The following is a 13,304-nucleotide window of genomic DNA, read 5'->3' as shown; positions in this document are numbered from 1 at the left end:
AATTATGACATTTGCTTATTTGGCAGAAGAAACCACTCCATTTTTAAAATAAGTAAATGCTTTTACTTTATTTAATTTGTTCTTTTAAATGATTAATTCAAATAGTAATTAGAACACAGTCTCTATATTATTGCTTTGAGAAAAAAACATTTTTGGCTGCTATGGGGTAGATTTGTTCTTTCTTATGGATGCTGAAGCACCTGCTAGCTCCTCTCTGGTCTGTGTGTGTGTGTGTGTGTGTGTGTGTGAGTGTGTGTGTGTGTGGGTGTGTGTGTGAGTGGGTGTTTACGTTTATGACATTTGGCAGACGCTCTTATCCAGAGTGACTTACATTTATCTAATTTATACAGCTGAGCAATTCAGGGTTAAGGGCCTTGCTCAGGGGCCCAGGAGTGACAGCTTGGTGGCTTGGTTGAACTCACGACTTTCCGATCAGTAGTCCAACACTTTAACCACTGAGCTACCACATCCTGTGTGTGTGTGTGTGTGTGTGTGTGAGTGTGTGTGTGTGTTCAGTGACCTTTCCGCCGCGGCACTTCCGCATTACCAAAACAGTAACCAACATACGTCACTCCTGCGTCTGCCCTACAGACTGTACTAAGAGGAAGAGTATGGGTAGGGGATTATCAAAAATCATATACTAACAGCAAACTAATTTTTGTCTTTAATACACATATTTAAACATTTTGCCAACGAAGACAATTTTATTTTATTAGCAAAGCACTGCTGCTTTAAGTACCAAGTTATTTCTACAGATTCAGGGTCCCACCTTGTTCGCGCCCACCTTGTTCACACCCCTTTATGTGAATGGAATGGTTTAATCCGAGCTCTGACGTCATACGCAGAACCCTAGTTAGAGAGTGTTGCGTAGCCGCTTAGCTCTTAGCGTTAGCTTTAGTTATAATTAACAAAGCGGTTCGGGGTTGCGACACTATTCTACACTTAAATCTTTCACCTTAATTAGCCATGTCTACTCCTGCTAGACGAAGACTCATGAGGGATTTTAAACGGTGAGGTTTATGATTTTACAGTAATGCCGGGGGAGGTGTCAGGTCTCCGACCACCCGTATTCAGTCAAATCCCGCCTTCTTTGTACTGATTGGTTAGTCACGGACACGGCGCGCCAATCGGGAGCTCGTATATTAAGTACCGACCAATCCTGAGGCAGGAGGCGGGGTTTGCCGAATAGAGGTGGGCCGGGGTGGAGTTTGAGTATTTGTCATTACTCGCTATTTGGCATTAATTCGCTCGTAAACATCCATAATTGTGAATTCTATAATATTTTATTGTATATAATGTTCCCAGGGAGAGGCGATAGATCTATTATATAGTATGATAATAGCGAAACAGTGAGCTAGCTAGTTAGCTAAACTTAATGCTAATTACAGTGGTGTTACTAAAAGTTTATTAACGTAAACAATACAACCACGAGTTCTCTATATAATATAAACTTCATCTAATCTTTATTTGGGGTTCCTGATAAATCTGATTCCTGTTCTATAGTATTTATTAAATATATATAAATTGTGTGTTTATCTGTGTGTGTGTTTTTGTGTGTTTGTTTGTGTGTGTCTGTCTGTTTTTGTGTGTGTCTGTGTGTTTGTTTTTGTGTGTGTCTTTGTGTTTGTTTTTGTGTGTGTTTGTGTTGTGTTTGTTTTGTGTGTGTGTGTTTTGTGTGTCTGTGTGTTTTTTTGTTTGTGTGCGTACCTGTCTGTTTGTTTGTTTGTTTGTGTGTTTTTGTTTGTTTGTTTGTTTGTGTGTGTTTGTTTTTGTGTCTGTTTGTTTGTGTGTGTCTGTCTGTTTGTGTGTTTTTGTTTGTGTGTGTGTTTGTATGTTTTTGTTTGTGTGTATGTTTGTTTGTGTGTGTCTGTCTGTTTGTGTGTGTGTGTTTGTGTGTGTGATTGTGTGTTCAGGCTACAGGAGGATCCTCCAGCTGGTGTGAGTGGAGCTCCATCTGAGAACAACATCATGGTGTGGAACGCAGTCATATTTGGGTAGGAGATTTGAGAGGAAGTTGTGGTTAAAAATCAGGATAAGATTCACATTGTGTAACTGATGATGATGTCACAGTTCTCACTCAAGCAATTAATACTGAAAACACACACAAGCTGCCCCACCTCCCTCACACTTAGTCACACTTTATGTGTTAATCAGGTCTCAGAGTGATAAACGCTGCTTTTGGAGTAACGAGTCATTGTTATTAAATAAAATCAGATCATATTATTGCTCAAAATGAAACTGATCTAATAGTTTGAGTTTTATTTTAATTTGAAGTGCTCACTTCTCTCTTTTTTTCATTTTGAACACAGCCCTGAGGGAACACCGTTTGAAGATGGTAAGTGTCCTACATCTTAAAATGTAGAATTTAAAAGAATTTATAAATTCATAAATTTATGAATTTATAAACTGAACTTATTCTAAGGAATGGGAATGTGTGTGTAGGTACGTTCAAGCTGACAGTGGAGTTTACAGAAGAATATCCCAACAAACCTCCAACTGTGAGATTCGCCTCTAAAATGTTCCACCCGAATGGTAAGTTAAACCACACACACACACACACACACACACACACACACACACACACACACACACACACACCCCTAAACATCTCAGGTTGATGGTACCATATCAACAAATATCATCAGCAGGTGCTGGTTTTGAGGCTGATTCAGAGTATGGTTTAATATTTACACTTTAATAGGTATAAACTTTAACACTAAAACATCTGGAACATCTGTAAAGATCTTAAATACTGACTGAAGTACTACAGGGCACACATGCCATTTTGCTTGATGTTTTTTATGGTTATCTCTCTCTCTCTTTCTGTTGTCACTCTGTATCTTTCTAGTGTGTGTGTGTGTTATTTTTAATTTTGTTTTCATTTTATTATCTAATTTATTTAATGTCAAATGTTTTTAACACCTGAATGATTTGAATCAGTTTTTTGGTGTTCAACAGGACACAGCAACATAAAATCCTCTTTCTCTCTCTCTCTGTCTGTGATCAGTGTATGCAGATGGAAGTATTTGCCTGGACATCCTTCAGAACCGTTGGAGTCCGACGTATGACGTGTCTTCCATCCTGACCTCTATTCAGGTGTGTTGGCGTGTATTTATTTATTCAGACGTGTCCAGCACAGTTACGGTGTTGACACTCAGACATTCTCGCATTAAAGTCTGAGGTCATTTCAGATAATCGGAGCGTTTCTCTACCTCCAGTCTCTTCTAGATGAGCCGAACCCCAACAGTCCTGCTAACAGCCAGGCAGCTCAGCTGTACCAGGAGAACAAGCGCGAGTATGAGAAGAGGGTGTCTGCTATTGTGGAGCAGAGCTGGAGAGACAGTTGACCCCCTCTCACACACACACACACACACACACCTTCCTTGATACTCGACTCCTGTTTCCCTCGCCGTTTAACAGAACAGGAACATTTACTCTCTGGTTTGTTTTTAAGGTTTTTGTATGCACTTTAATTTTCGTACAGGATCGTGGTTTTGTGTTCCTCGTGCACGATCGAGTGAGAAAACCCTGCACGTCTCATTCCTGTCAATTTCAGATACATACACATACACACACACATTCCCTGATGCTGAAATTTGAAGAATGAAATACAGTTTAAAAAATCGCCTGTGTCAGTATTTCAGGATATTATATATACAGCTATTTTCCCTTGTCTCTGGTGTTGTACACTATTCTGTGCATGAATGCCTGTGTGTGTGTGTGTGTGTGTGTGTGTGTGTGTGTGTGCAGTCCAGCAAGCTTGTATACAAGACACATGATGGATTATACATGTACAGATTTTGCACTGGCTGTCAGTCTTTTTTTTTCCAGCACTTGTAAATAAAAAAAATAAAAAAAAATTAAAGAAATTAAAAAAAAAAAGCTAAAAGAAAATCTGAGCTGTGAGGCTTTTTTGTGGTTCCAGAGCACAGCTCAGCGCACCTTATCCTGTCCCGTTTGCACCACTAACACGAGGCCGCTAGAATCACTACGTTGTGACTGATGAGGTGTTTAACAAATAAAACGTGTTTACAGGAACACAGTGATCCTCTGTGAAGAACAGGCTGTGAGTATGAACAACATTAATATTGCTCTTCATGTTGTGGCACATACAAGCGACACAACACAATAATGGCAAAAGTGCGACACGTGATGCATAAAAGTCTGATTTTATTGGAACTGTGGCAGTGAATATGATGTAAAATACAATCTACGATAAAAATTGACATGAAACAGTAACTTTGTATGTTAAGAGTTCTGAGTCATGCATAAATGAATACAACAATTCAAAAGTGTGTGTGTGTGTGGAAGAACTACTATAGTTTATATCGAAGAAGGAAGTGCAGCTGTTAAACGGCAACAATAAAAGTTTAAAAGATGTAACAAACTCGTTACGCTTCAACAGCAACAGAGTTAGGATTAAAAACAGAGAAAACATCTGGAACATCGAACGACTAATAAAATTGTAGGCAGATTAATCATGAAAGTACTACAGATACAGTTACAGCATAATAATAATAATTATAACAAAGCTGGTGTTTTCCTGAAATGTTTTTTCTTCTTTAAAGTGTAAAATGAGCTGAACTTTATGTTTATTATCTCTTGGTGAAAGGCACTGTGTTTGTGACAGAGAGAGAAAGAGAGGGAGACAGTCTACCTACTATAGGCTCGATCTTTTTTAGCCCTCTCAAGAGTTTTGTCCATAGTTTTCTCGTTGTCTCCTCTGCATTTTGGACAGTACCACTTTCCCTTGGGTTTGTGGTGCAGGTCGACGCAGGAGAAGTGGTACCACTCGATGGGGCATTTGTCGTTATCGCAGCCGATCATCTCTCCGTAGGAAACCTGTTCGCACAGGCAGTACGTGGGCTCGTTTGGGTCGATAGGGAGGTCGGTCGGAGACGCTTCTCTCTCCTGCTTCGCTTTGGACCTCTTCTTCTTCTTCGATGATGACGTAGACGACGTCCTGGCCTTCTTCTCTTTCGGGGTTACGACGCTCGCCGGGTCGTCGCTGTGCTCCAAACCGTAATTGGAGTTGTCCCGGTTTTCCGACCCACTCTTTTGTCTCCGTGAGCGCTTCCCACTCCCCTTATCACCCGACCCTGGCGTCTCCTCACGCTTTCTCTCAGTGACTGTTTTGCACAGAGACATTAGCGGCGTAGACAGAGGTGTCACATTTACCGTCGTCACGGCAGGTGAAGAGCTGCTCCCAACAGACACGGTGCTCTCCGGAGAACTCTGACAAGCCTGAAAAAGCTCAACTTGCCACTCAAACTGACGAGTGCGGTTCTCCACAAGCTCCACCATCTGTCCCGCAATCTGGAGCTTTTCATCTCCCAGCTCTTGGGTACGAATAAGAGAGCGCTGGACATGCTGGAGCAGACGTCGCCTCTGGACGGGATCCGATTCCTGCTTGTGCTTCTCATAAATGTCGTTCAGCTCCTTCAGGATCTCTACAAAAGGACCAAAATGGATAAATTATTCCCAATTATGGGACAGTAAAAATATCTACAAAAAGCCTGATCTTTTTAATAGGTTGACCATAGAAACATCTCGTTCTGGCTCGTGATATATCAGACACCCAAAACGCAATGCGGCTATAACACTATATTAAAGTATTAGCATGAAGGTTTTAGAAGCTCATCCGTTTGAGAAGAGCAGACAGATGAGAAGCAGAGAGAAAGTGACAGATTAAAAGACTAAAGCACCGCCGCATCACACTCGTCATGTAGAGATGAAGTGATGGGTAAATCCCATCATACCGCTCTCAACATTGTGGTTAATTATAGGAAACCATTAACTTAGATACAAACATAAATAAATCTCAGCTGCCACTAAAGATCACGTTTATCCCTGAGAATAACTTATTAATAAGCTTTAAATATAGGACGTTATATTTCTGATTCACTTTTCTCTCTCTCATGTTTTAGGATTTAGGAGCTTTATGACATGTTTGGCCTGATGTTAGAGAAAATCCTTTTAAAGTCTATTCTTAAAAAAAACAACAACAACAACAACAAAAAAAACTCCATCTAACATTTATCTAAACTTCATAAACGGCTAATTAACCCAATACTCCTAAAATTACACACAGAAAGAGCGTTATATATTTTTCTAACAAACAAAACTAATTTTCCTCGTTATACAGTTTTTATAATGTAGTTTAATGTTTGCAACGATAAAGCTTTCACCTAAAGCTAGTTAGCATCTGGCTAATAAACATAGCACAACTCTACGTAACGCTTTGCTAATGATAAAGTTAATATCCGTTAGCTTGCTAAGTTAGCATTTTTATTTTCTTATCTACAAAAAGGTATTTTCTACCGATTTTAGGGATGTTTCAGGTAGATTTGTTGCTAGTGTGACGAATAACGACCATAAAAGTGGTATAAACTGAAGCAGACAGATAAAAGGACGACGATTAATTCTGTTTGTTAGCTTAGCATAGTCACACATCAGCACTTTACATACATAGCTATGATATTTTAGCGGGGAAAGTGAACGTATTACTAAAATAACATCGCGTTTATAAACGAAATTTGTACTTTAAAAGTAAAATGTAAAATTTATCTGAATAGTTAGAGTGAGAAAACCTTTTCTTTAGCTAGCACAAACCGATTAGCACGCTAGCTACATGGCTAACCGAGCACAAGCTAACGACGTTACTGTAGAAACCGTGTTTACTTCGCTTTATACTTTATATATTATACTTTACATTATACTTTATATATAATAATGCTATACATTATGTAAATAAAGCAGTATTTGTTTCTCTAACGTTAACGCTTTGCCCTAATATTAGATTTAAAAGTTTATCATAATAATAATAATAATAATAATAATAATAACAATAATAATAAAAGTTATTCGGCTATAATCAGATGTATTCTAAGAACAAAAATCGTTAGATTAAATGTTAAAACACATTATTTCCCTTTGCAGGACATTATTTACACTACACGTGTTTGAGGGTTTTTATAACCTCGGATTAAAACATAAACACGTGTTAAGTTCGATTTAAGGCTTATAAACACGTGATGTTGTGTGTAAATAAACCGACCTTGGTATTTGGCATCTATTTCCCTCATTAGAGAAACACATCTCTGTAGGTCCAGAGGTAAAGACTCCACCAGCTCCAGATACTCATCCACATAGTTAGAGAGCACAAGCACCGACTCCCCGTTAGTACCAGGGTTTAACATGCTGATCTCACACTAGTGCTGTATTTTCTGCATTTACTTTATCGATCTCGGGTGAGTTCGAGGACCACGACGTGTTCCAGTAGAACTTTGCTGTCCTGTGTGTTTCCTGCCGTGTCGCTGTTTGTTTTGACGCTGCTGGAAGAACCGATTCGTTTTCGAAGAGCCGAATCTTTTAAACAACTCTATCAAACGAGTCGAGCTATGGAGTCGATTCCCATCTATAAAGGATTTTTTTTAATGAATTTTCTGTACAAAGTTAGTTTTTCTAAATCAGTCACCCAGTTTAAAATCTTTTTTTTTTCAATTTATTTGAAAGTACATAGACAAACATATATGTATGTATATATATATATATATATATATATATATATATATATATATATATATATATATATATATATATATATATATATATATATATACATACATATATGTTAACCTTTAATGATAAGATAATATATATATGTATATTACCTTTAAAGATAAGATAATATATATATGTATATATATATATATATATATATATATATATATATATATATATATATATATATATATATATATATATATACATATATATATTATCTTATCTTTATATATATGTGTATATACATCTTTGATATGAATCTACTGGCCTTTGGGAACATGCAGAAATCAATCCAAGCCACTTTAGGCCATTACTCTAATATTTTAAAATATTGCTGTATTCTTAATCGAGAATGTTTCTGGTACATCTCTACACGTAATCCCAGATTATGTCCAAGCACTTTTGCAGCAATGAATGAAGAGCAAAAGCCACTGTGACCATCAGCACCTGTTCTTAAAGAGATGCACTATATGGCCAAAGATTTTTGGAAATGCTGACACAAAGTTAGAAGCACACAACTGTATAGAATATATCTGTATGCTGTGTCATTACAGTTTCCTTTCACTGGAACTAAGAGGCCCAAATAATGTTTCAGCATGGCAATGCCCCTGGGCACAAAGCAAGCTTCATGAAGACATGACATGGCTAATGAAGACTCCTCGACATCCTAACATCAGTGTCTGACTTCACTAATTCTCCTGTAACAGAATGAACACAAATCACCTTACACATATTTCTTTACAGCCAAACTCTAAAAATCTTCTGGAAAGCCATCTAGTGGAGATTATAATAACCACAATAGAGGAATACATCTGGAACAGGATGTTCAACAAGCACCTATGGGTCAGATGGTCAGGGGTGCCCAAACATTCAGCCATATAAGTTATACTAAATTTGAAGGGAATGCATCAAGCTGTTGCTGAGATATTATTTGGTCATTTTTTCTGTTGAGTTCTGTGTATTCTGGATGAATTGTCCTACATATGAAAAGTTCAGAATATAAGTTCTAAAGAATCTGGATTTATTTATAAATAATTGATGCATTAGGAGTGAATTAGCTTTTATAGCAATTCTTCAAACTTACGTGATTGGTGCGTTCTCCTATGAGCTTCTACCAGAATAAAGGATAAAACCTGTAGCTATAAAAACAGGCCACACAGGGCAGAGCTTTGTGACTGCATTCATTAACAAGGCATTTCTTTGTCTCTACACACACACACACACACACACACACACACACACACACACACACACTGCCCTTATATTCTCTATCCACATGACCGGACATCCCTTCTGCATGATGGAGTTCTGATCAGCTGTAGATTTTATAAACCTTTCTAACTCATGGTTCTTGTGCAGTCTGAGGAAAATAAATATTTTGGTGTTAAAATGTGAAATTTTAAGTCACTAAAGTTTTCGTTGTGACGTCTATAGATTTTCTGCCTCCCTGTAATAAACAACACATTAAAGGTTAAATGACCTTTGAATTTTAGAAGGAACAAATAAATCTTACTAATCCTAAGTAATCTTCAGATTTTTTTATTTATTTTATTTTAGAAGAAAGGCTAGACATGAGATTGTGTGATGATAACGCAATGCACTCTGTAGTTCTCACACTACTGACACGCGCATCTCACACTAAAGTGCTGCTTTAACTTATTTTAGAAATAATTCAAAGAAGACACATGATTAGTTGAATGGAGCTGAGCTGTGTGTGAATATAGTGATGTGTGATCTCGAAATAAAAACCCTGAAGAAGAGTTTGTTGGAGAACAAACCTAAACCAACAGCATGTTAACAGTTCTGGAGCAGACATGGTCACACAGGAGAAGCTGTTTACAGGACAAACAGAACCTGGTGGAGTGTTAAGTAGTAAACACTATGTTTGGTGAAAACCCAACGCTTATTATCTACATTGTGAAGCATGGTGTCGGTAGCATCAGAGACTGTGTGTCATTTTGTAATGTTGTACCGTATCGGCTTGTGATATCAGCAAGAGAATTTTGTTGTCAACACAAAAAGACAATCAAAACTTTGAATCCTTTTGAACTCTAAATCAAATGGAAAAATCCCAAATTAATTAATGTCAATTAAGTCAACTTTAGTTTCACAAAGTTCAACGTACTTTTTTGGTAATGTCAAAACTAAAAATATTTTTTTCAGTACAATATTTATATTGTTGACGTTTACAACCTTTACAATAAATAGATTACAACTTAGTACTTGGCATCGTGACAGCACAAAACTACCTCACGTTATCGGAGGTTCCTCTTCTGTCCTCAAGAGGTCGCTCTTGCTGTAATAATGACATTTTCAACATACTCTGTCTCTGTCTCTGTCTCTCTCTCTCTGTCTCTGTCTCTCTCTTTCTCTCTCTCTGCCCCCCCCCCTCTCTCTATTTCTCTGTCCCCCTAACTCTCTCTCTCTCTCTTTCTCTCTCTCACACACACACTCTCTCTCTCTCTCACTCTCTGTACCCTAACTCTCATTCTCCCTCTCTCTCTCTCTCTCTCTCTCTCTCTCTCTCTCTCTCTCTCTCTCTCTCTCTCTCACACACACACACACACACACTCATTCTCTCTCTCTCTCTCTCTCTCTCTCTCTCTCTCTCTCTCTCTCTCTCCCTCCCTCTCTCTTGCTGACACATTTAAACATCCTGAACGGTCTGTCCCGCGTGTTTAATTAACACCTACAGTGTTTCATTAGAGTTTAATTGCTCATCTGCTGTTTCTGTGTAATTTATACACACCTAATGTTGCACTCCAGATACATCTGTGATGTACAGACACAGTCGATGATGCAACAATCACAAAACTACTTAAAGATAATATACATCAGATCTCTGTATATCAGATGAAATATCAGAATGAACAGAAAAACAAGATAAATACGAGTTCATGTCAGGTTTTTTCTCTAAATACAGAATAACTGACACATATTCAATTAAACCAGAAATGTTCACTGATAGGATCAAATGTGTTTAATGTAATGGATTTGAGTCTGGTAAATACGAGTAAACACGAGACGGCGAATTAATAAAACACGCATAATTACGGTTCTAATCACTGCAATTATTCACCATTTGAATGCGTGGGTGCGGTTCCTCATTCACTATCTAACTAACTAAAGAATTAAACTCACACTCCAGCTGGCGTTGTCTATTAAAAGTAGACAGTTAACGCCTCAGTCAGAAATGAGGGCAACATTCATGTCAGCGTTTAACATTTAACATCAAAACAACACCAAAGCACTGATTAAAGTGTAGAACAAGCCGCTTGTGCAGCTCGATGATTACGACTCTATTACACCATTAAAACTCTATTTCTATTTAACATTTAACATCTTTAACCCAGGGTCTCAGTTTTACAGGCTGCATTGTGATCCTAAACACTGATGATTTTGTTTTAACACGGACAACACAAACATACACAAAATGGTGGTTAACTAGCAGCCACGCTAATGTCACAAGGTCACAAATGATTCACAAATCATTTAATTCAAATCCATAGTTTGGGTTAACAAGTACATGCTTTCACTATTACAGTCAAAACATTATTGACAAGAAAGACATGAGACATAATTCTCTTCTTCTTTAGGATCTTCAGATATTTTAAGGTTATTCTATAGCTCTATGGAGCTGGAATGGAATCATGACTGAGACAGTGTTCTCTGAGGCCCTGAAGAGAATTGAAGAGAACAGCGAGTCTTATTTATTCACCTTCACCTTATTCATTCATTCATCTTCTACCGCTTATCCGAACTACCTCGGGTCACGGGGAGCCTGTGCCTATCTCAGGCGTCATCGGGCATCAAGGCAGGATTCACCCTGGACGGAGTGCCAACCCATCACAGGGCACCTTCACCTTATCAGTAATCTTAATGTTTACTCCCAAAGCTCTTCGTCAGATTCTAAATAAATCGAATCGCATACAAAGATTTGCTTTCTTTATTATTCACCTTTAGTTAAAAATATTATGTTATACGGTTCATTTAAAAGTAGCATGCACTGAAATTACACGTGAACTCGAGTACACATGTGAACAACACGTGTGAAAAAGTACACACTTGTTTAATATTTATATATTTTTTAGACCTCTTGGCTTTTTTTTGCACATTTTTAATGCCTTGTGCAAATTTTACCCACGATTAATATGTGTGTTTGTGCTTGTATATGAATGTGTGTTTGTGTGTTTATGTGTTTATGTGTTTGAGTGCATTTGTGTGTGTGTGAGAATGTTTCTGTGTGTGTGTGCATTTGTGTGTTTCTGTGTGTGTGTGTGATTGTGTTTGTGTGTATGTGTGTATATGTGTGTGAGTGTGTGTTTGTGTGTGAGTGTGTGTGCATGTGTGTCTGTTTGTGTGTGAGTGTCTGTGTGTGAGTGTGTGTGTGTGTGAGAGAGAGAGTGTACAGTATGCGTGTGTGGGTGTGTGTGTGTGAGTGTGTGAGAGCAAGTGTCTGTGTGTATGTGAGTGTGTTTGTGTGTGAGTGTGTGTTTGTGTGTGTTTGCCTGTGTATCTGTTTGTTTGTGTGTGAGTGTGTGCGAGCATCTGTGTATGAGTGTGTGTGTGAGAGAGTGTATGAGTGTGTGTGTGTGAGTGTGTGTGTACTGTATGTGTGTGTGAGAGCAAGTGTGTGTGTGAGTGTATGTGTTTGTGTGTGTGTGTGAGTGTATGTGTTTGTGTGTGAGTGTGTGTGTGTGAGAGTGTGTTTATGTTTGTGTTTCTGTGTGTATGTGTGTGTGTGTGTGTGTGTGTGTGTGTGTGTGTGTGTGCTGCTAAACCCCACTCAAACTCTGTGAGAGTTTTGTGAAATATAGTGACATATTTTGTCTCGGTGATTGAGGTGGGCGTCTGCTGCCACTCCGCCTCCCTGTGCGTCACAGATTTTAAAGTACAGTGCTGTGTGTGTGTATGTGTGTGGCAAGCACACTGTGTAAGGTATGTGTTCATGACCAGGTCATTCAGAGCAGGCAGCTCATAACTGATACTCATTAACACTTATCACACTATAAACACTGTTTTTTATTGTTTAGTCGTCACGTCTCTCTTGTCCCACTTTACACTTATTTTTTGTAAACATAATGGAGATAATTACATTTTAAACACACAGGGCTATTAAAAGTTCCAGACTTACATTCCTTCACAGTGACATTCTGGAGATAAATAATGTATTCATACTGATTTTACATTCGAGGAAGTGGCTGGTGTGTGTTTTTTTGTCCTAATATCAGTCACAAACAACAGTTGAACTTTTCTGAAAAGCGAAATCAAATATATAAGGAGATTTACATTCATGATTCACTTCCTCCAGTGAGTCGATTCAGAGTCAAATCACTTTGAAATTTGTTTTTGAGTTCATTTAAAAGTGGATTGAGATCGAGATCACCTTACTCAGATGCTCTTGGACCAGAGAGTATTTTTTAATCGTATGCCACTCATATGATGTCATGTCTGACTTTTTAATGTAAAGCCTGTGAGTGAGTCATATAGAACTTTATCTGAGACTTTAGTGGGCAGACTGCAGACAGAGATGGTAAAAGTTTCTCTGCAAGTGGCATCGATTCAGGCTCTTTGGAAGATAATGCCTTGTGAGATGATGCTCAGATCTCCTTGAGTCACCTGATGTGTGGTTATTACGGAGACGGATAGACGGAGAGAGGAAGTGAGGGAGAGGGTCTGAAGTCAATCTGTCCTGAGCCCTAAGGAAAGCTGGAAATGTCTGGAGTGTATGACGGATG

The 13,304-nt window shown here is 38.2% G+C and overlaps 2 protein-coding genes across 2 annotated transcripts; one reads left to right on the top strand and one right to left on the bottom strand.

The window, feature by feature from the left end:
• Positions 1-837: 837 nt before the first annotated feature.
• LOC132850457 (ubiquitin-conjugating enzyme E2 A-like) lies at positions 838-3,894 on the top strand. Its single transcript, XM_060877069.1, has 6 exons — positions 838-1,010; positions 1,914-1,994; positions 2,310-2,335; positions 2,443-2,532; positions 3,008-3,096; positions 3,219-3,894. The coding sequence occupies exons 1-6, from the start codon at positions 967-969 to the stop codon at positions 3,345-3,347; spliced, it is 459 nt and encodes a 152-aa protein (XP_060733052.1). The 5' UTR covers positions 838-966; the 3' UTR covers positions 3,348-3,894.
• A 259-nt stretch (positions 3,895-4,153) lies between these two features.
• ing1 (inhibitor of growth family, member 1) lies at positions 4,154-7,322 on the bottom strand. The gene is made up of 2 exons (XM_060877068.1): positions 7,058-7,322; positions 4,154-5,450 (listed from the first exon to the last, which is right to left on the bottom strand). Exons 1-2 carry the CDS (start codon positions 7,197-7,199, stop codon positions 4,654-4,656), a joined length of 939 nt encoding a protein of 312 aa, XP_060733051.1. The 5' UTR covers positions 7,200-7,322; the 3' UTR covers positions 4,154-4,653.
• Between the last annotated feature and the right edge of the window lie 5,982 nt (positions 7,323-13,304).

Source organism: Tachysurus vachellii, chromosome 8, assembly GCF_030014155.1.
Source record: "Tachysurus vachellii isolate PV-2020 chromosome 8, HZAU_Pvac_v1, whole genome shotgun sequence".
Classification (NCBI taxonomy): Eukaryota; Metazoa; Chordata; class Actinopteri; order Siluriformes; family Bagridae; genus Tachysurus; species Tachysurus vachellii.
Note: the sequence above shows the minus strand (reverse complement) of the source record. Positions and strands in the feature narration are given on the sequence as shown.

Coding starts and splice junctions, on each gene's coding strand:
- LOC132850457 (XM_060877069.1), top strand. CDS start 967: ATGTCTACTCCTGCTAGACGAAGACTCATGAGGGATTTTAAACG. Junction 1,995..2,309: donor TGGAACGCAGTCATATTTGG/GTAGGAGATTTG, acceptor TTTTGAACACAG/CCCTGAGGGAACACCGTTTG. Junction 2,533..3,007: donor TAAAATGTTCCACCCGAATG/GTAAGTTAAACC, acceptor GTCTGTGATCAG/TGTATGCAGATGGAAGTATT.
- ing1 (XM_060877068.1), bottom strand. CDS start 7,199: ATGTTAAACCCTGGTACTAACGGGGAGTCGGTGCTTGTGCTCTCTAAC. Junction 5,451..7,057: donor AATAGATGCCAAATACCAAG/GTCGGTTTATTT, acceptor GTCCTTTTGTAG/AGATCCTGAAGGAGCTGAAC.